Below are 27,625 nucleotides of genomic sequence, written 5' to 3' on the forward strand. Positions count from 1 at the left end.
TGTTTCAAGGGGCAGCTGGGTGGTGCAGTCGGTTGAGTGGCCAACTCTTGGTTTCAACTCAGGTCGTGATCTCAGGGTCTTGGGATGGAGCCTTGCATCAGGCTCACATTCAGCATGGAGTCTGCTTCAGGATTCTCTCTCTACACCTATCCACTACCCCCTACTCACTTGTACTCTCTCTCTAAAATAAATAAATAAATCTTTAAAAAAAATGTGTTTGAGATAAGTGAAGAAAAAGATAACTGAGAAATTATTCCCAGACAACTGATTAACATCATATATTATAAACTCTAACATCTAGAATGTTTTTCCCATACATATGGAATCAGAATGCATCTAGTTGTTGGTCTCACATTTCACGTATTAGTTTCTTTTTTTCCTGAAAAGCTATTTGTAAGTTGACAGCAAATATTACAATTTGGTACTATCTTAGAAATTTGGCAATACAGTATATGGAAAATGGTGAGCATACTTCAAGTCATATAAAACATTTCAGATGAATTAAAGACCTACATGTTAAAAATGAGATAGTAAAAGACCAATAAAAAGGAAATAAATAGAAAGTAATCTCAGGAAGAAAAGATCTATCTAAACATAAAACAAATAAAAAACCCCATAAAGATAAAAGATGCATAAATACATATATAAAAGTGTAAAGACACCACCCACAAACTATAGATTTCTAAATTTAGTGTATTCCCAATTTTAAAAGTAGAAATTGTTTGGAAGTTGACCAAATGATTTTAAAGTTATGACAGAATAAATGCACAAAACTAGTCAAAAAAATTCTTAAAAGATCAATGAAGAGTTTTTTCTGATTATGATTATTTATTTTTATTTTTAAAGTAGGCTCCAGGGCAGCCCCGGTGGCTCAGTGGTTTGGCGCCGCCTGCAGCCCAGGGTGTGATCCTGGAGAACTGGGATCAAGTCCCACGTTGGGCTCCCTGTATGGAGCCTGCTTCTCCCTCTGCCTGTGTCTCTGCCTCTCTCTCTCTGTGTCTCTCATGAATAAATGAATAAAATCTTTAAAAAAAATAATAAAGTAGGCTCCAGGCCCAACATGGGGCTTGAACTCATAATCCTGAGACCAAGAGTCACGTGCTCTACTGACAGACACAGCCAGGCTCTTCTTCTGTGCCCCTCTTCTGCTTATATTAAAGTAGCATATAACAAGGCCAGAATAGAAGGTCCAAAAATAAACATAAAAATATATAAAATTTTACCATTTGATAAATGTAGTATTTCTTTAAACCACTGGGTAGAAACGGTAGATAATTCAATAAACAATTTTGGGACAACTAGCTAACCAACCGGAAGTAAAAATATTACTGTTTTAACCCTTTTTTGAAACTGATTTCAGGTGGATTAATAAATTAAATGTAAAAAATATTTTTATAATTTTAAGAGGAAAGCCTTTCTAAGGAAAAGAGTGATAGGACTGACAACATAAGAATTTAAAACTTCTGTAGAGAACCAAAATAAGTCAAAAGTTTGGGGGGGAAATGTAATATGTATGACACAGCGGGCTGTATTAGTTTCCTAGCACAAATTACTGCAAACTGGCTTAAAACAACAGAAGTTTTTCCTCCCACAGTTCTGGAGGCTTAAAAGTCAAAATCAAGCTTTCTGCAGTGCCATGCTCCCTTGAAGTCTCTAGGGAAGAATCTGTTCCAAGCCTTTCTCTTAGCTTCTGGCATCACCAGAAATCCTTGGCATTCTTCGATTTGCAGCTGCAACTCCCATCTTTGCTTCCATTGTCACATGGTGTTCTTCCTCTGTCTTCATGTCTTCTTATACGGGCACCAGTCACATTGGATTAAGGGCCCACCCTACTCTGCATGACCTCATCTTGAATTATAACATCTGCAATGACCTCATTTCCAAATAAGATCACATTTCTGTAGTGGTGGTTAGGACTTCAACATATCTTTTTGGAGGACCCAATTCAACCCATAAAGTCTTTAATATGTAAGGTAAATTTACAAAAACACCCCAATAGGAGAACAGGTAATTCTCACATGTACACACACAATCTCTTTTTCTCCCTCTCTCTATATATATCCAATATATTTACTGGTGATAGAAATGTCCAGGTTTACTACATGCTGAGCATGCTCTGACCTCTGACTTCACTAGTTGTTCCTCCTTCCCTTGCCTTCACCTGAGGTAGTTAGTCACTGTGGTGTGCCCTACCATTATGTCCAGGATGCTCTTCCTCTTGTAGATTCTTAGCCTAGATGTCTCATTCAGATAAATGATTTTACTACAATCTATGTGCCAATGACACCAAATTTGTGTCCGTAGAATTTCTCCCCCGGCCTCCAAACTCAGTACAAACAATATACCTTGCATCTCCAGTTGGCTGTTCTATAAGCATCTTAACTTACAACATTTTCAAAACAGAACTCTTGTATCTTTCTTCCAATCTTGTTCCTCCTCCAAGTCTTCATTTCAATGAAGGACACCAACATGCATCGTGGCTCAGGCCCAAACCAGGACATCATTCTTGATTACTCCCTTTCCCTCACTGTCCCCATCCAAGTTCCTAAGACTTGTTGATTTTACTTCCTAAATATCTACCAAATCCTTCCAGTATCCCTGCCCACTCTATTCGAACCTACAATTATTTTTGGTCTGGATTACTGCAGCAATCTTAAAAAATGATTTAATTCCACTTTGGTCCTCTTAAAAAAAAAGGTGACTATACTTCTGGTTTGTTTGGGACAGTTCCAATTTTTACCTGTTGCTTGACATCCCCTCTAGTCAGCAACCCCTTTCATTTGCAAAAGGATTCCCATTTGTATACTAAAGTATAGGGTTACCTTACCTTTCAATCCTATCTTTTCACAGTAGCTAAAGTCACCTTTTAAAAAATGTATATCACATTTTGTCATTCCCCTGCCTGAAACTTTTCAAAGATTTCTTATTACATAAGGATAAAATTTGAACTTCTTATTGTGGTCTATAAAATCCTATATGACCTAGGCTATCTACTTCTCATCTCTTAGGGTTCTTGTTCACTCATTACAAGCTAAGGGGGCTGTAATTAGCTTTTCCATTCCTCTATTTAGTCATGCCATTTCTACTTCCAAGTCTTTGCTTTTGTTGCACCCTTTGCTGCTACCTTATTTCCTTAAATCGCATAACAAATCTAGTCTGTCATTTGTTCTCAGGTCAAATATTAACTCCTCAGAGAAAGGCCTTCTTTGAAAACACAATCTAATGTTCCCAATTCCATCCAAGTTACTATTACACTTATTATTTATTAGTTGTTTATTGCTTATAATTCCCCACTAGAATGTAGGTCCATTGTTACCTTATTTACTTCTGGTCCCCAGGGTCAGAGTATGTGCTTAAAAGTATCTACTGAAAGAATGACTCACAACCAAAGAAAAAAAATTAAAACTATGACACCTCATAGAATTTGGCTATCATATTAGCAAAGATTAAAAAAACAAAAATGTCTATTTTTTTCTAACGCTCTGTATATTGTCTGACATTATATTTAGGTGATTGTTTATTGTTTGTCTCCTCCTGACTTAAATAGAACCTCCACAAGGGCAGGGACTTGGTTTTATTCACAGCTGTATTCTCAGTGCCTACAAATGCCTGGCATATAGTAAGTTCAGTAAATCTTTACCAAATAAATTGATAACATCTGGGGGTGACTAGGTAGTAGAGAAAAGGATATGGTGAGAATTGGTGCACAATTTCTGTAGGAAAATTGGTAATATATATCAAGAGGTCTCAAAGAGGGCATATCTTTTGACTTCAACTCTTACTTTTAAGAGGAACTTATCCTAAACAAGCAAATGAACAAGGATAAACAATTACTATTTTTTTTAAAGATTTTATTTACTGCACAGCCCCGGTGGTGCATTTTATGACCTGTACATTTTATGACACTTTATAATTGATGAAGTGGTTTTGCTCTTCAGCTATAAAAATAATTTACAAAAAAAACAGTGCCATAGTGTGTGTGTGTGTGTGTGTGTGTGTGTATTTTGTGCTAAAAAAGGACCCTAGAGAATACTTTTCCCAGGGTAACAAAATTAGGTGGTGGCAGAGCCAAGACTTAGGTCTTTCTCTCTCCCTTTCCTAGTCCTGTGTTCTTATTTCTATACCACTCACTACCTCTCTGACACAAGAGACAGAAATGGGGAATTAAAGAGCAGACGCTCATGAGTATGACGTCTTTAGTCCAAGAAATTAAACTTTGATCCTGCTCACCTTCTGGACTTAGCACTCCCCTGTGACTTCTCATTGGACAAACATTTACTGATACTGGCTATGTATGTACCTGTTACTGTGCCAAGTGCTAACAATCGTAAGGTGAAATGTATATAACTGAGATCAAATTTTACTGTATTTTTCGAAGGGTATGAAGAGGTGTGTGTGTGTGTGTGTGTGTGTGTGTGTGTGATTCTGATATGCCTAAAACTTTGGCCACTTAGAAATGACATGTATAAAAAAAAAGAAAAAAAAAAGATTTTATTTACTTATTAATGAGAGACACACACACAGAGAGAGAGAGGCACAGACATAGGCAGAGGGAGAAGCAGGCTCCATGCAGGGAGCCCAATGTGGGACTCAATCCTGAGACTCTAAGATCATGCCCTGAGCTGAAGGCAGATGCTCAACCGCTGAGCCACCCAGACGTGCCAAGGCTAAAAAATTATTATTATTATTATTTTTAAAGATTTTATTTATTCATTCATGAAAGACCGAGAGAGAGAGAGAGAGAGAGAGGCAGAGACATAGGCAGAGGGAGAAGCAGGCTCCATGCAGGGAACTTGATATAGGACTCGATCCTGGGTCTTCAGGATCACACCCTGAGCTGAAGGCAGGCGCTCAACTGCTGAGCCACCCAACTGTCCCCATAAGGACTTTACATAGGTTATGACAGAGAAAATTGAGAAATGTCAGCATGATATCCTTTAATAGATTATAAATCTGTACAATGAAATACATTAAAAATATTGAGAAGGACAGGCACCTCTGTGGGTCAGGTCATGATCTCAAGGTTTTGGAATCAAGCCTCATGTTGGGCTCCCTGCTCAGGAGGGAGCTTACTGGTCCCTCTGCCCTTCCTCCTGTTCATGCTCTCTCTCTCTCTCTCTCAAATAAATAAATACAATCTTTTTTTAATTTATTTTTTTAAAGATTATTTATTTATTTATTCATGAGAGATACAGAGAGAGAGAGAGAGGCACAGACACAGGCAGAGGGAGAAGCAGGCTGCATGCAGGGAGCCTGACGTAGGACTCGATCCTGGGTCTCTAGGATCAGGCCCTGGACCTGGCGCTAAACTGCTGAGCCACCCAGGCTGCCCTAAATAAATAAAATCTTTTTTAAAAAAGTTGCTCTTCATTAAAAAATATATATTGGGGGGATCCCTGGGTGGCGCAGCGGTTTGGCGCCTGCCTTTGGCCCAGGGCACGATCCTGGAGACCCAGGATCGAATCCCACGTCAGGCTCCCGGTGCATGGAGCCTGCTTCTCCCTCTGCCTCTCTCTCTCTCTCTCTCTCTCTCTCTCTCTCTCTGTGTGTGTGTGTGTGTGTGTGACTATCATAAATAAATAAAAAAAAATTAAAAAAATATATATTGGGGAGGCAAGTACTTACTGGTGCAGCAAGAGATAAAAAGTGCATCGAAAGGCAAACTAAAAACCCCACATGCTTAGCCTTGATGGTTCAGTCAGTTAGGCATCTGACCCTTGGTTTCAGCTCAGGTCCTGAGATAGAGCCCCACCCACGTCCAGCTCCTAGCATAATATGAAGTCTGCTTGGGATTCTCTCCCTCTCCCTCTGCCCCTTCTTCTGCTTGCATTAGCACTCTGTTGCTCTTGTTCACTCTCTCCAAAAATGAATAAATTAAATCTTTTTTTTTTTAATAAATTAAATCTTAAAAAAGGGACACCTGGGTGGCTCAGCAGTTGAGCCACGGCCTTCAGCTCAGGGCATGATCCTGGGGTTCAGGATCAAGTCCCACATGAGGTTCCTTGCAGGGAGCCTGCCCCCCACCTCTGTCTCTCATGAACAAATAAATAAAATCTTAAGAAAAACCCCACATGTATAGTGAAATTTCATTTTTGCAAAAACATGTATGGGGAAGACACACAGGTATGTATGAATACACAATGGCATTTACAGATAAAACTTTGGACAGACATACTTCAAAATGTCAATACTGGTTTCTAAGATTTTCTCCTACATATATTTCTAAACTTTTTATAGTTAGGTCAACAAAAATTATCTGAACACGTTTAGCTTTTATAAGTGGGAAACAAAAAGCAATTAAGTATTATGGAAAACAGAGAAACATTTTAGAAACTGAATGAAGACTAGAGCCCAAGTTAAGGACTAGGGGTTCAGAAATGTTAACTACAGCACTGGAGATAGTTTTCTGATTTCCTGAATTTAAGCAAGTTGTTTTTCTTCAGTCAATATTTGTAAAAAAGAAAAATAAATAAAACTTGTTTCTTTTATTTCTTTGCCTGCCGAGCTTGAGAAAGTCAAAGCTTGGTTGAGAAATAGCACAAAGTGTATCAAAAGCTATCACTGATGCTAGGCATTTTCCTTGCATTGCCTCATAAAAAAACTTCTAATAGTCCTGCCAAGTATCAACATTTTCAAGTGCAAAAGCTGAGAAAGGAGCCCAAGCTCTCACGGCTGCTATGTGTGAGACCTGGATTTGAACAGAGGTCTCTGTTGACATCAGGGTCTTTTTATTTTTTTTTTTTAATGAGTATACTTTTTATTGCATTCTTAAGGTATCACAAATAAATCTGAAAAATCATCTGGCATCTTGCTGTTCCTGTTGCTGGACAACTCAGATCTTATTCATCAGCCTGCTGAACTGTTCCTTTTTCAGAAACATAGATACCATCCAAAAACTTTCTGATATCCTTGTCTTTAACAGTTGTCGCTTCCTGAATCAAAGCAGTGGAGTTCGAAACAAGTTCAATGTCATTTCCTTCAAGAATTAACTCATCTTTTTGGGCTTGAGATACAGAACAAGCAACACCTGGCCTCATCCGAACCCTGTGAATGTATTTTTTCACCTAAGAAATTTCGGATTTCAACAAGAGAACCATTCTCCTGAATAACAACATTGATGAGGAAGTGAGTATACACTGGCCTCATCTTGTAACAGAAGCCCAGTGTAACGCCCTTGATCATGTTCTGTACGTGACCACAGAACGTGCGAACGGTAGCCAGTTCTTTTCTATTTCCCCACCATTTGTCAACTCTTCTTTTTCTTTCCGAGAAGACTGAGTTGTACGCTGATGTGATTGAAGTCCCTTCGCAGGGTTCCTCTGGGGCCTTCACGATCACAGTATGTCCTTTCAGGGTGATTGCTGAGAATGGTCTTCATTCTAGCAACAGATGTGGCAAAGAGAGAGCGTCTCCCTCAGGGTCTTCAGGGAAAGGTAGACAAAGGAGTTTTACACTTTAACTTTGCACAATGCTTCTGATCTTTTACAAGGTTATCCTACCACCCTATTTAATTTGCAAGAGTGATAAAAGGACTGAGCCTTGAGTTTTTAAGAAAATTGGAGTAAATACATGGAAAAGCAAGATTTACACTGAGTACTATTCAAAAGGCTCAAGATCAAAATGCTTGGTTGGGTAGTCACAGGGGAGGGGAGCAGTTTGAGTGTACTCATTCATATAGTGAAGGGCCTCAAGAGACACCACAGATTGGGATAAGGATGATATCTGTGCATTTGAAGAAGGGAGCTGGGCCAGGATGAGGAAAGTTGGGCAATACCTGGAAGAAAAAGGAGCTGGTAGGTTGACAAAGTTAAAGGGGGATTGAGAGAAGGAGCAACAGGAGAGAGGAAGACAGGAGGAAAGGCTGAGAGAAGGAGCAATAGGAGAGAGGAAGACAGGAGGAAAGGCATAGTTATGAGTTATTCTGCAGTATTTTTTCCTTCCACCTTTTTTTCCTTTCTATAGTCTTTTCACTGTTCATCTTCGTCATCAATTCGGCCCCCAGCGCTCTTTTCTATTTAGATGATTACCAATTCTCTCCAGTCCTGACTTTTCTCTGGAGTTCCACAGTCCTCTTCTTTGAGGTCCAAACTGAATGCAGCATCCCTTCTACTGCAAACCTGCTCCTACTCTTGTACTCACTCTCACTTACCAAACATCCGCTTGAACTGTTCTCTCTCCTCTTCCTTCAACCATTTTTTCATCCAATAAACATTAATTGTGGATCTATTGTGTTCTACACACTGCCATTCACTTACCAAGTTGGCTCACTTCTACCGTGAAAATCTCTTGTCTGTCCATCTCATTTAAATTCTTAACTGAGATTTCCTGAGAATCCTTCATGCTTGAACCATGGCCACTTAGGACTCTAAGTTAATTGGCTTTGCATGGCATTCATTTTGTAATGAGCACCTACCATTTAGCATTATACCTGGGACACAGCAGGGGCTCCCTGTGGAGACATAGGGATTGCAAACTGGCTGAGATCAAAGGAGCAGAAACTAGGAGATATGCATATGAATAAAGGTGTCTTCCTTAAACTCTTGGTTACAGATCTATACAAATAAGAGCAGCATAAGAATTCTTTTATTTTGGGGAGGAGGCTGCGAACACTGCTGGAAGTCTGATGTTGAGTCTTGTGGTAGAGAAAAAGCCTGTCCACCTCCCACCCCTTGAGTACTCAATACTCACTTGTTGAATGTATCACCTTCCGTGAGAGGGACCACCACGGATGTTGTGTTCTCCTTTGTATCCCCCTGGGCCTAGTCCATCTAGCACACATTAGGGGTTCAGTAAATATCTGTGGAGGATTCTAGAAAGGCAGGGGCCATAGATATTTCATTCACCATCTCAGGAAAAAGGACAAAGGCTAAGGGGCTTGAGGGAAAAGGAAACAGAGCAAGATGTTTCCCTCCCTATTCCTCTAGAGCTTGGTAAACGTTTGCTAAGCGAAATAAATCGCCCTCCTGCAGAACTCCAAAATCGGGCCCCTCGTTCGGCTGCCAGGCCCTGGAGCTCCGCCACCATCTGGCTCAGGCTCAGGCCCGCGCTTCCCTCTCTCCCAGCGCAGGCTCCTGTTACCTCCCTGCACACATCTGTACCCACCACAGGCCACACAATTACACGCTCCCGCGTCCCGGCCTCGAGATCCGGGCCAGCCCCCAGGACCGCGACGCCCCCGCCCCCCGCCCCCCGCCCGGGGTCCCGCGGAGCCCGCGGCCCGGCCGGAGACCCCTGCCTGCAGCCGGCGCCCGCACCCCCCGCCGCAGGCGCGCCCGACGCCGTCCATGTGCTCAGCCCCCGTCGCCAGCCCCGGCCCGCTGCGGCCAGAGCCGGGAGCCCGGGAGCCTGGGAGCCCGGGAGGCCCGGGAGGCCCGGGAGGCCCGGCGGCCGCGGCCCGGGCCCGGGCCCGGGCCCGACGCGCTCCTCTGGGCGGGAGAGGCCGGCGGGCGGCGAGGCGGGAAGCGGCTGCAGCTGGGAGGCGCCGACGGGCGGGGGGCGGGGGCGCGCGGGACAGCGGGCCAAGCCGGGGGGCGGGGAGCGGGAGGCGAAGATGCGCGGCCCGAGGGGGGCGACGCTCCGGCCGCGGCGCGGCTTCGCTAGAGGCGGCTCGCTCACTCACCACGGTCCGGCGGGGCAGAGCGCCGGGGGTCCGAGACAGGGCCCGGCGGAGCCTCCGCGCCCTGCCCGAGCGGGCCCCCCCGGAGCTCTCGGAGCCGCTGTCGTCCGAGATCACGATGAAGTCCTCCATGGCTGCGGGCCCCGGCCAAGGCAGCGCGCGGGCGCCCGGCGACCCAGGCGGCAGCGGCAGCGACGGCGGCGGCGGCGGCTTCGGTTCCTGCTGCTGAGGCGGCGGCAGTGGCGGCGGTGGCGGCAACCGGAGCCATCACCCCGCCGGCCCCGCCCCTTCCCGCCCCGAGCCCCGCCCCCGCCGGCCGGCCCCGCCCCGCCCCGCCCCGCCCCTCCCGAGCCTGCCCCCCGGCGGCGGGCGGCGGGCGGCGGGCTGCGGGCGCTGTGCGGGGCGGGGGCGCTGGTCCTCCCTTCCTGGGGAGGGAGGAAAAGAGAGTGAGAAAAGCAAGTCGCAGCCGGCTTGGGCCGGTGTTGCGGTGGTGCGTGCGTGACGCTGAGGCTGCGAGGGCTTCCTCACCTGCTTCCAACTGACCAAGTGTGAAGCGAGGTGTGAACAGGCCTCTGACAGAGCCCGCGTCCACAGACTGCTGCTGGGGAGCGGCCTGGAGGGGAGGGGCCTGCCCTCGGAAGGACCCTGTGGAGGAGCCCGCGCTGGCTGAGGGTAGGTGGCCTGGCCTGTGGCCCAGCGGGGCACGGAGGCCCCACTCCCCTCTGCACACGTGCAGGACGTCTGTAGGATAAATTCCTAGAAGTGGAATTACTGGGTCAGAGGTGATGTTTCTGCTATTTTGATGAATGATGCCAATTTACTGCTGCTAAATCGTACCAATTGGCAGTTTCACCAACAATCTGTGACTCACTCAGGAATTTACGCTGTGAGATTTAGACGCTTGTCCAGTTGGTAGCAGGATCACATACTTGAAAAAATGCACAGAGAAGCCACGAGGTGGTACACGCCAGGAATAATGACATGTTATGAGTGAGGAAACTTATAAAGATCAAAAAAAAAAAAAAAAGATATACCTCATAGAAGTGGTAGGTAGTTGGCTGGTTGTAGCTGTACCAACAATTAAAATCGAATTAAGTTCTGTGTTACAATAAATGTGCGGTTATTGACCAAAATCCCGTTGCTCACGCTCCAGCAGCTTGGTAATATGTGTCGACAGATTCACTGGGAAAATGTTTTTATCCAAAGATGGATTGGTTCTGGAAGGGATGATTATCAGGTGCTACCTAAGTACTGTTTAGTGCAGTGATTCTCAAACTTTAGAGACCATCACAATCGCCAAGACTTGTTCAAACATTTCTGGGTCCCACCCCAGAGTTTCTAAATCTGGGGTAGGAAATGTGAGCTCTGAATTTGTATTTCTGAGGTAATACAAATTTCCCAGGTAATGTTGATGCTGCTCTTCTGGGGAAACCACGCATTGGAAACCACTGGTCTGGTGGGCGAGGAGTCTACTGCCAATGGATTTCAGAAGTTCTGGTCTAATGGCTGAAATCATCCCTGATGTGAAGGGATTCATTAAGTTATCTTCACCAGGGGCAGCCCGGGTGGCTCAGTGGTTTAGCACCGCGGTAAGCCCAGGGCGTGATCCTGGAGACCCGGGATGGAGTCCCCCATCCGGCTCCCTGCATGGAGCCTGCTTCTCTCTCTGCCTATGTTTCTGCCTCTCTCTGTGTGTCTCTCATGAAAAAATAAATAAATCTTTAAAAAAGTTATCTTTACCAAATGCCATTAAATATTTTATTTAACTCCCTGCTTCTTGAAACACCATCTTCTCAAGGCTTCTGTGACTCTACACCTCTATTACCACTTTTTTTCAGTCTCTTTGGATGGCTCCTGCTCTTCTACTCCTTAAATCTTAATGTTCCTCAGAGAGGTGACCTCCTATGAGAGGTCACATAGGCTACCTTCACACACCTGTCCATACACAATGTCAACTGTTCCCGTGGCTTTATTATTTTTTTTTTAATTTTTATTTATTTATGATAGTCACACAGAGAGAGAGAGAGAGAGAGAGGCAGTGACATAGGCAGAGGGAGAAGCAGGCTCCATGCACGGGGAGCCCGACGTGGGACTCCATCCCGGGTCTCCAGGATTGCACCCTGGGCTAAAGGCAGGCGCTAAACCACTGTGCCACCCAGGGATCCCTATTCCTGTGGCGTTAAATGATAATTTTCATGCCGACGACTCCCTAAGTTTATCTTCCGCCCTGTCCTCAGAGCTCCAGATATATATATCCAAATGTGTATCAAGTCTTATAGGTGTCTCAAGTTGAATATGTCGAAAACTGAACTGTCCCCTCAAAAGAAAAATAAAAAATAAAGCCTGCTTCTTCTTTGTTACCAATCTCAATGAGTAGTGGTACTACTAGCCAGCAATTGTTCAAGTGAGAAATTTGAACATTATGCTCGATTTCTACCTCTTTGTCACCAAGTCCTGTTCCTTTATCTCCTAAATATTTTTTGCACCCATTCACTTCTTTAGGCTTCTACTATTAGGACTTTAGGCAAGCTAAAATCACCTCTGGCCCAGTCTATGTAGCAGCCTCTTATCTAGGCTTCCTGAACCTATTCTTGCCCTCTTTCATTTCTTTTTCCACGTTCAGGCAAAATGATCTTTAAGAGTATGTGATCAGGGGCAGCCTGGGTGGCTCAGTGGTTTAGTGTTGCCTTCAGCCGAAGGAGTGATCCTAGAGACTCAGGATCGAGTCCGGCGTCGGCCTCCCTGCATGGAGCCTGTTTCTCCCTCTGCCTGTGTCTCTCTCTGCCTCTTTCTCTCTCTCTCTCTCTCCTCTCTCTCTCTTTCTCTCTCTCTGTGTGTGTGTCTCTCATGAACAAATAAATAAAATCTTAAAAAAAAAAAGAGTATGTGATCAAACCCCTTTTAGTGGCTTCCTAGTAACATAGGTCTTAGCTTAGGTTGCCATAACAAATTGACATAGTCTGGATTGCTTAAATAATAGAAATTTATTTTCTCACAGTCTGGAGGCTGGGAAGTCCAAGATGAAGGTGCTGGACAATTTGGTTCCTCTCTCTCTGGGTTGCAGATTTCTTGTTATATCCTTATGTGGTCTTTCTCCGGAGGGTGCATGCGGGGAGAGAGAGAGAAGGAGGAGAGAAAAAAGAAGGAAGAGAAAATGGGAAGAAGGGAGGGGGGGAAAGGAAAGAGGGAGAGAGAGAGAAGGGAAAGAGAGAGAAAAAGTAGAAGGGAAAGAGGGAAAGGGAAAAAGAGAAAAAGAGAGAGGGAGAGCTCTCTTCTTTATAAGGCCACTAATTCCAGCATGAGGGCCCTATCTGCATGTCTCATCTAACCTTAGTTACTTCTCAAAAACCCCATCATCTGATACCATCACATTGGGGGTTAGAGTTTTAACATATGAATTTTAGGGGAACACAAACATAACACTATCAAATTTTAAGTATAAAGATATATATATATTTGTAAATTATGTGTTATATTTACATATAGTAAATATATGATTTCACTTTTTATCCTAAAAAAAGACATGGTAAATTTTGTATGCTATAGTGTTAAAGGGTGAAGTGTACTGATGTCCTAAGTTACTTTGAAATTCATCAAAAATAAGATAGACAAATGTGTAGGTGGATAAATATGGATAGATCAAATATATCAAAATGTTAACATTGTCAAATCTACATAGTAGTTAAATAGATATTTAACTTATGTAAATTTGAATGTTTTCATATTATAATGAGTAAAAATTAAAATTAGGAAAGTGAATTATGATTTTCCCACAGTTTTAAAAAGTTGAAAAAAGGAGATTATAATGAACCCCATGTGCCCATCATCCAGCATCAAGAATGATCAATCTTGTTTCACTTATATCCTCACCCACTCTCTCAATCCCACCTTCCTGAATTATTTTAAAGTAAATCCCAGACATCACTTTGTTTATTCTAGAGACATTTCAGTTTGTATCTTTAAAAGATAAGGAATCTTCATTTAACTATTTGTTGAGCACATATGCTGTACTCAAGGGATACAGTAGTGAACAGAATTACACATGGCCTCTGGTTTATGGTGATTATAGTTTGAGGGGAAGACAAACAATAAACTAGTAAATAATTATAAATTATGATAATAACCAGTTTGAGAAATCTTAACTTGTGAGATATAAATATGAAACACTTTCATTGTTTCTCTGATAACCATTATCATTGTCTCCAGAAATCCTCTTGCTCCCTGACAGTGAATTTCCTTAAGAATAATCTAACTCCAGGGGTGCCTGGGTAGCTCAGTTGGTTAAGCATCGAACTCTTGATTTGGGCTCAGGTCAGAATCTCAGGGTCCTGGGATCTAGCCCCACATGGGGCTCTACACTCAGTGCGGGATCTGCTTGTCCCTCTCCCTTCCCCTCGGCTCTCCGTGCCCCCCCTCCACTCTCTCTCTCTCAAATAAATAAATGAATAAAATATTTTTAGAAAAAGAATATCCTACTCTGGTCCCATAACTATGAAGTCACTTTCAGTAACTTTCCAAGTATAATGTTTTAGGCTTGCCATTTTAAATCTTTACTCTCATATTTTATTCATAGCTCTTCCCATTCTTCTGGTGCAAGTGGACTTGTGATTACAACAGCTTTTAGTGGGTAATGTCTTCTCTCCCCTTGGCTCTTGTTCTTCCCAAGTAGGGATCAGGAGGAGGAAGAGAGAATGTTCTCGGCAAGACTGTCCAGAAAGAGTTGTTTGCTCTCTTTCTGTTGGTTGTTGCTACTACAGTAACAATTCTTCAGTGTGTCCAGAGTCCAGATGCCAGCAGTCTTACTTGGACTGGGCACATGGTTGCTCTCTGGGGCCTCCCTTGTGTACTTCCCAACCTAGGAGAAATCAGTCTCAACGTCTTTCTCCCAGATATCCCCACCAGGGCTTGCCAGGGGCAATCTAACAGATAGCCTTTTATTGGTGGGGGATCCTTGTCTGGAGGGGCTTCTTGGGGAGTGCCAGCAAGAAGTTATGGAAATGCAGGCAGCTTTCGTCCTGATGACCCCTATCTCAGTGCCAACTAACTCTTTTCTCCCCTTCCTTCACACCCAAAGGACATCAGGGACTTGTTTAAGTCAGTGGTTCAGTGACTTTCAGACAAGTTCTCAGCTTGAGGAATGGGAAAAGGTAGTTTGCTGCACTTTCAAATTGTGGGAAGGGAATGGGGTAGAAATAAGTTGAATGGCCCAGTCTTCAGCTAGGGAGAAGTAATGGATGGTTGCCATCTACAATAAGTAATATTCATTCATGGATATATGAACTAATTGGAAAAAATAAAATTCTACTTTTATTGCAGAATGTATGATATTAGTAACTAACTTTTAAGCATAAAAATAGTAATAGGACTGGGGTGCTTGGGTGGCTTAGTTGGTTAAGCTTCCAACTCTTGATTTTGGCTCAGGCCATGATCTCAGGGTCGTGAGAGCAAGTCCTGCATTGGCCTCCATGCTAAGCATGGAGCCTGCTTAAGTTCTCTCTCCCTCCATCTCCTGCCCCTCCCTCCCCAGCTTGTGTCCACGCTCTCTTTATCTAAAAAAAAAAAGCGATAGGACTTTAGGGGTACAAAAATGTTCTGATTGTATATATCTTTTTCATCAGCCATCTTGCCTAAAATTCAGGAAACATAACCCTGGTTGTGTAATAAGAGTACACTTGAAAAGTACCTTGTCCTTATTTGACAATCCAGATGGAAGAATACTGGCTCTGAAGTTGCTTTTCTTAAAACTGTAAGTAGTGTCACTTACATTTTCTTGGTCATCCTGGTTCTGTCTTGAAATACTCTGTTTACTCAAGGCTTCCAGAATGATGGTGTTTTAGTCAAAGGTTAGTATGTATGTGTATTTTTCTTTTCTTTTTTTTTTTCTGGGTGGTTTATCTTATTTTTTTCCAGATTTATTGAGATATAGTTGATATAACATTGTGTAAGTTTAAGATGTACAATGTGATATTTTGATACATATATATTGTGAAATGTTTACCACAATAAGGTTAGTCAACGTGTCCTTTACCTCACATAATTACCATTTTGTTGTTTTTGTTATGGTGAGTACATTAAAGCTCTACTGTCAAAGCAACTTTTAAGTACAATACAGTATTATTAACTATCATCATCATGGTATACATTAGATGCCTGGAACTTACTATTCTTATCCATCTTAAAACTGAAAGTTTGTTCTGTTTGATTAAAAACTCCCCATTTCCACCACCTGCCCTCCAAACCTGGCAACCACCACTCTACTCTATGTTTCTAAAAGTTTGATGTTTTAGATTCCACATAAAAGTGAGATCATAGAGTATTTGTCTTTCTCTGAATTATTTTACTTAGCATAATGCTCTCAAGGTCCATCCATGTTGTTGCAAATAGTAGGATTTCCTTCTTTTTTATGGCTGAATAATATTTGTGTGTGTATTTCAAGGTGGTAGTTCATAGACTTATTCCCCTTAAGTCATACATTAATCCCATATAAACTGAAAGGCTAATGCAGTCATTTATTCATCCAATGAATACTGTATAGGTATCTCCCACTTTTTGAAAGTTTCACATATACCACTTTGCTTTTATGGAAGACCTACATTAGTATCTGTTTTTGCTAACCAAAATAAATTTGAAGAGGATTTTCACTCTAATGAAAGAAGGCAAAAAACATAGTGTTCAGCATTTGTTTGCTGCCAGCTGTTATAAAGGCAGCATGCACCCCAAGCAGTGAGAGTGGCCCTGCCAAGCTCCATCCCCAGGAACTACCCTAAACATCTCAGCATTAAGCCACTGTAGCTTTGAACTGTATCCGTGAACATCTGTGCTTTACTCTATTTATTTTGTCAACTATTAGCAAGATGTGAGCTATAATGGAAAAACCTAAGAGAGGCTATTTTTTCGGTCTGGAAACACCCAGAAAATTCCATTTAAGTTCATGGTAATTACTTCTTTGCTTTATTATATCACTTCAACTTATGAAAGCTTTCACAGGAGCACTCCAGTTTTGGATGTCAGGAGAAACTTGTAGTATTGAGTGCCTACTGGGTGCCAGGCACCTTATTAGCACCTGGGGATGAAACAGTGAACAAGATAGACATGGCTTCTTTCTCAGAGAGCTTAGCTGCCCTAGTTTATGAATGAAGAAAACAAATCTCAGGGGATCCCTGGGTGGCTCAGTGGTTTGGTGCCTGCCTTCGGCCCAAGGCGTGATCCTGGAGTCCCTGCATCTAGTCCCCCGTCGGGCTCCCTGCGTGGAGCCTGCTTCTCCCTCTGCCTATGTCTCTGCCTCTCTCTCTCTCTCTGTGCCTCTCATGAATAAATAAATAAAAATTTAAAAAATAAAAAAATAAAAATAAATAAAAACTTAGTATGAAAAAATACGTGGGACCCCTGGGTGGCTCAACGGTTGAGCGTCTGCCTTTGGCTTAGGGAATCCAGGATCGAGTCCCACATCGGGCTCTTTGCATGGAGCTTGCTTCTCCCTCTGCCTGTGTCTCTGTCTTTCTGTGTCTCTCATGAATAAATAAATAAAATCTTTTAAAAAAATACGTGAAAATGTAAATCAAACCATTTCACACCCATTATGATGGCTGTTATTTTAAAAAATGGAAAACAAGTTTTGGCGAGGATGTGGAGAAATTGGAACCCTTGCTCATTGGTGGTGGGAGTGTAAAATGTTGCAGCTGTGGAAAACAGTCTGGCAGTTCCTCAGAAAGTTAGACATAGAATTACCATATGATCTGGCAATTCTACTGGGTATTTTACCCAAAAGCATTAAAAGCAGGGGTGCAAACAGATACTTATCCACCTATCTTCATAGCAAAGTAATTCAAAATAGGGAAGAGGTTGAAATAATATGTGTCCATCAATAGTTGAAGGGATAAATTAGAATTCCATTCAGCCTTAAAAAGTATGAAAATTATGACATCTGCTGCAACATGGAGGAAACTCGAGGAAATCATGCTAAATAAAACAAGCTAGTCACAAAAGGACAAGTATTGTATGGTTTTGCTTATATGAGCTAACCAGAATAGGCAAATTCATAGAAATAGAAAATAGAGTTTTCAGGGGCTAGGGGAAGGGAGTATGGGGCATTATTTCATAGGTACAGAGTTTCTGTTCGGAAGATGAAAAAGTTCTGGAAGTGGATAGTGGTAACAGTTGCATGATAATGTGTCCATATCCTAATGCCATTGTATTTTACAGTTAAAAATGGTTTGGGGCAGCCCCAGTGGCTCAGCGGTTTAGTGCTGCCTTCAGCCCAGGGCAGGACCCTGGAGTCCCGGGATCGAGTCCCACGTTGGGCTCCCTGCATGGAGCCTGCTTATCCCTCTGCCTGTGTCTCTGCCTCTCTCTCTCTCTCTCTCTCTCTCTCTCTCTCTCATGAATAAATAAATAAAATCTTTTAAAAAATGGTTTAAGAGGGGTACCTGGGTGACTCAGTCAGTTAAGTGTCTGCATTTGGCTTAGGTCATGATTCCTAGGTCCTGGGATAGAGCCCTGCATCAGGCTCCCTGCTTCTTTCTCTCTCTCTGTCAAATAAAGTCTTTTGAAAAATGGTTTATGGGGCACCTAGGTGCCTCAGTCAGTTAAGTGTCTGACTATGTCTCAGCTCAGGTCTTCATCTCAGGGTTGTGAGTTCAAGTCCTACACTGGGCTCCATGCTAGGCATTGCAGCCTATGTAAAAAAAAAAAATGCTTAGAATAGTAAACTCTATGGGTATTTTACCACAATGAAATATGTGAATATTTTCCTTTTATCAAAAAATTAAACCATTGTGGACAATGTTAAAGACTCCTTTGACCACCTCCTTCATCCTGATCCCAGTTCCCCATCTTTAGTGGTTCTGTGTTTCCTCCTCTAGAGCTCTTCTATTTGTTTGTATCCATATGAACTTAGCAAAATAACATATATTTTTAGCTTTATCCAAAGAGCATGTCTGCTTTAGATGGAAATTTGAAACTGCCATTTGCAGTAAAAATGTTCTAAGCTGTAGAGCTTTCTGCCTTATTAATGGGATTTTTTTTGGTGGATATACATTTTTCAAAGGTTGTGATTTTCTTTCATTTTTCTTTTTTTCATTAGATGGCAAGGTCAGTGCTTAAGGAACACTTTTGTTTATGCTACAGCTAGCCAGCTCAGGTTTCTACCATGCCTTAGAGAACACTCTGTCCTTCCTGCTGGATTCCAGGTGTGATCTCCCAGTTTCAGATCACTCCTAGCTTTTCCACTGGACTGCTTTAGTAGGCAGCCTCTCATTGTACATAACTTATATAATTTTCTTATCCTTTCCTCATTTCTATTCCTGTTTCTAATTTGTTGAGACATCAAGTAGATGTCAAAATCTTCATAAAAATTTTGTTGTATCCTCTGTTTAAAGATGATACATCCTCATTTTGAGAAAATTAAAGCAATTGAGAATTGTTATAAAACAGAATGTGTAACCATATCATCACTTTGATAACATCTTTCTAAACATCTCTGAATGGTGAATACTCACAGGTGCACACAATTTTACACAAACAAGATCATACTATGCACATTGTATTGTAATTGGCTTTCTTAGTTCAAAAAAATATATCCTTACAGTTTGCTATGTCAGTGAATATAGATCTACATTATCCATTTTATTGGCTGATAATAATATTTTTATTTTTATTTTTAAAATATTTTATTTATTTATTCATGAGAGACACACAGAGAGAGAGGCAGATACACAGGCAGAGGGAGAAGCAGGCTCCATGCAGGGAGCCCGGTGTGGGACTTGATCCAGGGGCCTCCAGGATCACGCCCTGGGTTGAAGGCGGCGCTAAACCCCTGAGCCACCCAGGCTTCCCAATATTTTTAAATAGTACAACATGTTTCTTCTTATTTAATAGAAAAGCACAAAGAAGCAAACAAAAAAGTGTATCACATTCTCTCAACCTTGATATCCTATATTGAACAGTTTGTAAAACTAAAAGAAACACATCTATGGGATTAGAAAAATTCATGCTACAAAAAGTTACAAAATAAAAAGTGAAAGTTTAAAGCAACCCTCCGTTTTCTAGCTCAGTCTTTCTAAGGCCAAATGCCTTTATTACTTTCTTGTGAATCTTTCAAAGCATACAAAATTACTTACATATATGTATTTTCTCTTTTTTGTTTGTTTTTAACACAAAAAAGATCACACATAGAGTATTTATTCTGCTTTTTTCATTTGATGTATTTTGGGGATCATTCCTTAACTACAAGGTAAATATATTTTTTTAACAGCTGCCTAAAGGAAGTCATTTGTTAGGATGTGCCACAATTTATTTAACCAGTTCCCAATGATGGATATTTGGTTGTTTCCAGGGTTTTGCTTGTTTGTTGATTTATTATGCAGTTTTGATTTTACTATTACCAATAATGTTGCAAGAACATATTTGTACTTATCTTTTTTTTTTTTTTTAAATTTTTATTTATTTATGATAGTCACAGAGAGATAGAGAGAGGCAGAGACACAGGCAGAGGGAGAAGCAGGCTCCATGCACCGGGAGCCCGACGTGGGATTCGATCCCGGGTCTCCAGGATCGCGCCCTGGGCCAAAGGCAGGCGCCAAACCGCTGCGCCACCCAGGGATCCCTATTTGTACTTATCTTAACAAGGATTGCTCACATATCCATAGAGAAAATTTTAAGCACTGGGGCTTGGGTTAAAGGTGTATGTGTTTCACACATTGCTAGAAATTGCCAAATCATCATCCAGAAAGGTTGCACCAAATAATACTACAACAGAAGTGTTCAGTGCTTGTTTCCTACCTCAAATTTTTAAGCTGTTGCCAATCAAATAAATTAAAATTGTTATTTTCTAATTTGCATCTACTTATTATGAATGAAGTTGAGATACTTTTCAAATATTCATTGGCTGTTTGTAGTTTTGTTCCTTGAAGCTGTTTGTATACATTCACTGTTTTTTCCTCCTAGGCACATCTTTTTCAATAGCTATCAGTAGAATTTGTGTAAACAGATAAGGTATTATTGAGCAAGGTATTACACTACTTGGATAATTTATTCAACTAGTTACCTCATAATGAATAGTTAGGATGTTTACAATATCATACTGCAGTTTCAGGCTTCTTGTACTTGCATTTTTGTGATCTGAATCAAACATCCCTTTAAGTTAGATTACAGAAGTAAAATTGCTGATTTTTCAAAAGCCAGATTGTTTGTCAAAATTTCCTTTTTTTTTAAAATTTATTTATTTATTTATTCATAGAGACACACAGAGAGAGGGGGAGACACAGGCCCCACACAGGGAGCCCGACGAGGGACTCGATCCCAGGTACCCACCCTGGGCTGAAGGCGGCGCTAAACCGCTGAGCCACCCGGGCTGCCCCGTTTGTCAGAATTTCAAAGTAGCATTGTTTGGTGGGAGAATAGCCCAAGTTGAGGAGTGGGAGAAAAGAAAGAGGAACTAAATAGGAGCTCATGATTGCAAAGGGTAATCTGCTCTAAATTAAAATTGAACTAAAAGGCTAATTGGTGATGTTATCATCCTAGCTGCTTTCATCAATAAGCTTCTTAAAATTCTAAATCTCCTCCATTTGGTGCCTGGATCTCCTGGGAGTCTGCAAATGCTGTGAAGGGAAAAAAGAAAAAAGTAATTTTCAAGTGAATAATAGTATTAAAACATAGTTATAAGCACATTTTGAATCCTTGTATGGCCAGGCAATTTTAATGTTGACTTTACATTTCTGTTTACAATTGTCTGAGTGGTGCATACTGTTTGAAGGAACATTTGGCATTATGGTAATTCATTAATTGAAACTGAATGGAGGAAGTCGTGGGAGACTTGAGTCAGCTTACCTCAAGGACTGGTGGCCTTCTGTGCAAGCTGAGTTCGAAAGAACCTGTGCACAAAGCAATCCATTAAATTAGAATAATGTAGGAAATGATTTGGGGGAGGATGAATTGCATAAATCTTGTCTTTGTACCTAACAACTTGTTCATTAGCGGTTAGTGTAGTAGAAAATACAGAGCGAAGAAATTTACATTTCTGGTTGGAGTAATAATTGGATTAGGACACCAATTCAGACCACAAATTGCATTAATGACCACAATGCCAACTTTAGTTTTATAGGGGTTATGAGGTGACACTGCATTAAACTAGGCATCCCAGGATTGCTTGGGCAGTTTTGACTGAGTATGAGGTTTGCCTTGGTATCTGCAAAGTTAAGAAAGAAATGAAGTAGGTCACACTGATGAGGAAGCAGAAGGCAAGCTGAAGACAAAGCATTAGCTGACATCCCACAAACCAACACCCCCACCATGTGGGGTCTGTGGGACATTCCTCACCTCAGGTACTCCTGGCTTCCCTAAAACTAGGGGAAGGAAAAAAACAAATGGTTAACTAATAGAGATCACAGTCCTGCAAGACAGGAGTCCCTATAAGTTCAACAACGTTTTAGTGATTTACAAGGAAAAAGCATTCTTATCTATAGCCTAACTTCCAGAGACCCATAACTCAATTTCCTGGAGTCCTAACACCACTTTTCCCTTCCTTGAAAGTTGTGGGAAACAGAGACAAAAGGGAAAGGAAACAAAATTAAGTTTCTTTATTACCTGCAGCCCATTAACAAGAACTTGTAATAGAAGGAGTTTAAGATTCCTCCAGAATGCTCCAATTATCTTGATGTTAGTGCCTTACTAGAAGGAAAAACAACCTTAGCTTGACAATAGCAAGGCCCCCAGTAAATCTGTAAAGATCCTGTAAATCTTCTTTAGCATATGAAAGCCTTGAACACCTCTCTTTTTTCCTTACCGCCCCCAACTCCCAAGTATATAATCAGCCATTCCTCACAACCCCGAGGCAGTAGCTCTTGTCCTTGTGCTTTCATAAAATCACCTTTTATGCGCCAAAGATATTTCAATAATTCTTTCTTGGCCATCAGCTCTGGACCTCACCAACATTCCAAAACTACATCAACACTATTTGTACAACATAATTATGTGAACATTTTCTGCATTAATATTTTTGATAGACAAAATTAAATAGACAAAAATTGGTTTGCTGTCATTTTTTTGTTCTAATATGCATTTATTTGATTATTATGAATATATATACACACACATATAACATTAATAATGTAATCTATTTTTCTTTTTCCAATGTTATTTTCTTTTGAAAAAAATTCTAGGTAGAAATTCACCATTTAAATAAAATTTTTTTGTCTTTTTTACACTACATGCATATTCAGTTTTACATATTTGCAACAATATTATGGGTAGAGTTTTGATTTCTGCATTTTATTTAACATATACCATAAATATTTTCCCATTTTGCTAGTCTGTTTTTATTCTTGTTTTCTCTTACTTCATGGGCTTTCCCCCTTATTTTTGTATACTTTTTATTAGAGTTCAATTTGCCAACATAGCATAACACCCAGTGCTCATCCCATCAAGTGCCTCCCTCAGTGCCTGTCACTCAGTCACCCCCACCTCCCTTTCCACCACTCCTTGTTTGTTTCCCAGAGTTAGGAGTTTCTCATGTTCTGTCACCCTCACTGATATTTCCCACCCATTTTCTCTCCTTTCTCCTTTATTCCCTTTCACTATTTTTTATATTCCCCAAATGAATGAGAACATATAATGTTTGTCCTTCTCTGATTGACTTACTTCACTCAGCATAATACCCTCCAGGTCCCCCCAAGTCAAAGCAAATGGTGAGTATTTGTCGTTTCTAATGGCTGAGTAATATTCCATTGTATATATAGACCACATCTTCTTTATCCATTCATCTGTCGATGGACACCAAGGCTCCTTCCACAGTTTGGCTATTGTGGACATTGCTGCTAGAAACATGGGGGTGCAGGTATCTCGGCGTTTCACTGCATCTGTATCTTTGAGGTAAATCCCCAGCAGTGCAATTGCTGGGTCATAGGGTAGATCTATTTTTAACTCTTTGAGGAACCTCCACACAGTTTTCCAGAGTGGCTATACCAGTTCACATTCCCACCAACAGTGCAAGAGGGTTCCCCTTTCTCCACATCCTCTCCAACATTTGTTGTTTCCTGTCTTGTTAATTTTCCCCATTCTCACTGGTGTGATCCCAGATCCTAGGTATCTCATTGTGGTTTTGATTTGTATTTCCCTGATGGTGAGTGATGCATTTTCTCATGTGCTTGTTGGCCATGTCTATGTCTTCCTCTGTGAGATTTCTGTTCATGTCTTTTGCCCATTTCATGATTGGATTGTTTGTTTCTTTGCTGTTGAGTTTAATAAGTTCTTTATAGATCTTGGATACTAGCCCTTTATCTGATATGTCATTTGCAAATATCTTCTCCCATTCTGTAGGTTGTCTTTTAGTTTTGCTGACTGTTTCTTTTGCTGTCATGCACTTTCCCTTGACCACTGTCATGTAACCAATGTGTTTGCGCAGGTATGTGAGCCCATGTATTTTTCTCCATAACCATGTAAGCCTAGTAGAAAAGATATACAGATACATGTATACACATATAAATAAATTTATAAAATATATATGAGGTTGTGAGTTGTCATATGCTTATACAGACGTGAGATCATAAACTAAATATATTTCTCAGTTACATCCTTTATTTATTCATCAGGGCAGCCTGCCAGATCAGTAGCTACAGATCAAAGTTGATTTTTTTTAATAGCCACATAGTTACCCATAGTATAGATACACACCTTATTCATCAATAGAGAGTTCCTCCATTGATGGGCTTTTAAGCTGTTCTTAAGTTTTTTGTTATTACAACCAATGCCACAATAAATATTCTCATAGATCTTAGATTGTTAGGATGAAGATCACTAGATTGGAGGGTATGTATATATGTATATTTTTTTAATTAAAAAAATGTTTTTTGATTGGGGGGAACAGGGTGGGAGGAGGGGCAGAGGAAAAGAGACAGAATCTTTTTTTTTTTTTTTTTTTTTTTAAAGAGACAGAATCTTAAGCAGGTTCCATACCCAGCACAGAGCCGGATGTGAGGCTTTTTTTTTTTGCCGGATGTATGGCTTGATCTCACCATATTGAGATCATGACTTGAACTGAAATCATCAAGAATTGGACACTTAATTGACAGCTACCCAGGCACCCCTATATTTTTTGTTTTTAATGTATAATGCCATATTACTTTAAAAAGCTGTGTGTGGACCTTACTTGGATCTCAATTCAAGTAAACTATAAAATTAAGAAGTACATTTATAAGACAATGGGAAATTTGAACACTAGATATTTCATTAAATTAAGGAATGGGGGGACTTTTTTAGATGTGAGATACATACTGAAATACTTATGGATGAAATAATTTGCTTCAGAAAAGTACTGGAGGGAGAAAAGTGGATTGAAGTTGGTATAATTATGCCATTGTCTTCTTTTTTTTAAATTTTATTTATTTATTCATGAGAGACACAGAAAGAGAGAGAGGCAGAGACACAGGCAGAGGGAGAAGCAGGATCCACACAGGGAGCCTGATGTGGGACTTGATCCCGGGACTCCAGGATCACATCCTGGGCCAAAGGCAGGCAGCTAAACCACTGAGCCACCCAGGGATCCCCTCGTTGTCTTCTTTTATATGTGTTTGAAGTTTCCACAATAATAATAATAATAAAAACTATAGCAATTCATACTATATAATGTATGAGAAAAACTATTTCCTTATATTTCCTTTAGCACTGGGTATTATTACTTTTTTATTTTTGTCAATCTGATATATGAAAAAAGATATTTGTTGATATGGTTTTTATTTATCTTATTACTAGGAAGGTTGGTTTTCTTGAGAAGGTATAAAACTTCCTTGTTGGCAACCAATAGCTAGGCCATGTTGTTTCCAAATAAACATAAACAATACTTCTTACAGGTGCCTGAGTCGCTTAGTCAGTTAAGTGTCTGCCTTTAGCTCAGGTCATGATCCCAGGATCCTAGGAAGGAACCCCCAGGTTGGGCTCCCTGCTCAGGAGGGAAGTCAGCTTCTCCCTCTCCCTCTGCCCTCTCCCTCATTCATGCTCTGTTTCTCACAGAAACTAATAAATTCTCTCTCAAATAAATAAATAAATAAATAAATTCTCTCTCTCTCTCTCTCTCTCTCTCTCTAATAAATAAATAAAATCTTCAACAAAACAATACTTCTTAGAATATAAATAAGAGGTACACAAGACCACTCTGTGACCATTTCTGGAACAAGACAGAGAAAGACCATAAAAACCATATAACATCCCCCACTTCTGACTAAACTGAGTCACAGCTTCTCTTTTACCAATGACAGCTTTAGCCTTGCTTCAATCCTCATGCTTCCTAGATAAAAATTATTGAGATATACAGCCACTAAATTGCCCCAACTTTCTGACAACCTTCAATCCATAACTGGACCCTACTTCTTTAACTTTTCTGGGAATAATCCAGCACAAGTCTCAATACTATGAGAAGCCTTTTCTGAGGTCCCCTTGCTAAGGCCTCTACAGTTCCTCTGGAGTACTTTGTCCCTTGCTGCAGGAGGGTAAATCTAATCTTCTTTCCTATGGATATGTTCCTGGAGGCTTTTGGTAGTGGGCTTTAAAACAATCTTTTCAAAGTTTATTGTCCATTTGGATTTCTTCTTTAGGACATTCTCCCAGTTCAGTGGGTTGTTCTGAATTTTATTCTTTTGTGTGTGAGTCAGTCCCATTGTTTACCTTCCCCATTCTCCAGGAGCCATATGTACTACTCTTTAGTCAGAAGAGGTAAATGATAAGGATTCTGATCACTCTGGGTTTGATGCCATTAGCAAGAATCTTCAGGATCTTATTAATTCACTAGTAATGCTCCTGGGGGCTAAGCTAAGTTGGACCTCTTTATTCACTCCAGACTCTTCTGGTTATTTTCTTGCACACCAGTCCAGTTTGGCTAATGCTGACAATATGTGTGTATACCATTTATTGCGCATTTCATTAGGTATTAAGGGAGAAAATTCATCCCCTTACTTAAAAGTCTGACATTTGGGCAGCCTGGGTGGCTCAGTGGTTTGGCGCCATCTTCGGTCCAGGTTTTGATCCTGGAGACCCAGTATCAAGTCCCAAGTCAGGCTCCCTGCATGGAGCCTGCTTCTCCCTCTGCCTGTGTCTCTGTCTCTCTCTCACACTCTGTGTCTCTCATGAATAAAGAAATAAAATCTTTTTAAAAAGTCTGACATTTATATTAGATTTTGCTGTTTACTTAAAAGTTCTGATGTGAGATATACAAAAATTCAATAGTTTTTTTAACTGTTTTTTTATTGATATGAAATATCACTACGTGTTCCTTTTAGTGCTTTCTATCTTGAATTCTACTGTTTGCTACATTAACATTGTAATGTACACAACATAATCTTTTGTTTGGTGTGCTGGGAAAATATTTTGATATTTAAACCCATGTGTTTTTATCCAATATGTAATTCTCTATTCAGATGACTAGCCTCTGAGTCATCCTTTGGCCTTAAGGGAGATTGTCACAATAGAACAAGAATACAAAGAGGCAAATTCTTGACTTGTGAATTTTGAAGCTGGGGCTTGGGTGTAAGGCACACTGAGCCAGTTTCTTCTCCCTAGCTCAGAGAAGAGAAGAACTAAGGCATGTTCTGTTTGGTCTATTCTATTTCCTTAGGTGTTAATTCTCTCTTTTGTAGGATGTGGTGTCTCTCATTTTTGATGTTAAAACATTCCTCAAATGTTTTGTCATTCTTGGTTGGGTACTCATCTTAATTTTTGAAGTTCCCTATTAGCCCACATGTGAGTGCTACATCTATTTATCACATCTTGTTGCCAGTAATTTCAGGAAAGAATTCAGACTTGCTGCTGAATGTAGAATATTCTTTAATATCTAGAACTAGAACCGAGGACAACCATATTATTACCATGGGCACTGCAATGCCTTGCCTCTTTAGCTTAGGTGCTTATACTGACACTCACTTCTCTTACTGCCAGGTGCTTACAAAAGCTGCAGAGGATGACGTTATTTGTTGCCTGTGTCTCATTCCTATTTCCCCATATCCCTTGGCTCTGAGGCTGGAGAAA

General features: G+C 40.9%; 1 protein-coding gene and 1 pseudogene across 1 annotated transcript in view; both read right to left on the minus strand.

Annotated features, from left to right (window-relative positions):
- The window catches only part of SIMC1 (SUMO interacting motifs containing 1), an 81,126-nt gene extending 71,213 nt beyond the window's left edge, over positions 1 to 9,913 (minus strand). The window contains exon 1 of the mRNA XM_072756550.1: positions 9,620 to 9,913. Within this exon, the coding sequence (XP_072612651.1) occupies positions 9,620 to 9,748 (129 nt within the window). The 5' untranslated portion in view covers positions 9,749 to 9,913. The remainder of the gene's footprint in view (positions 1 to 9,619) is intronic.
- On the minus strand, positions 6,732 to 7,378 carry LOC112928496 (large ribosomal subunit protein uL6 pseudogene; annotated as a pseudogene).
- Positions 9,914 to 27,625: the final 17,712 nt, after the last annotated feature.

Source organism: Vulpes vulpes, chromosome 4 (assembly GCF_048418805.1).
Source record: "Vulpes vulpes isolate BD-2025 chromosome 4, VulVul3, whole genome shotgun sequence".
Taxonomy (NCBI): Eukaryota; Metazoa; Chordata; class Mammalia; order Carnivora; family Canidae; genus Vulpes; species Vulpes vulpes.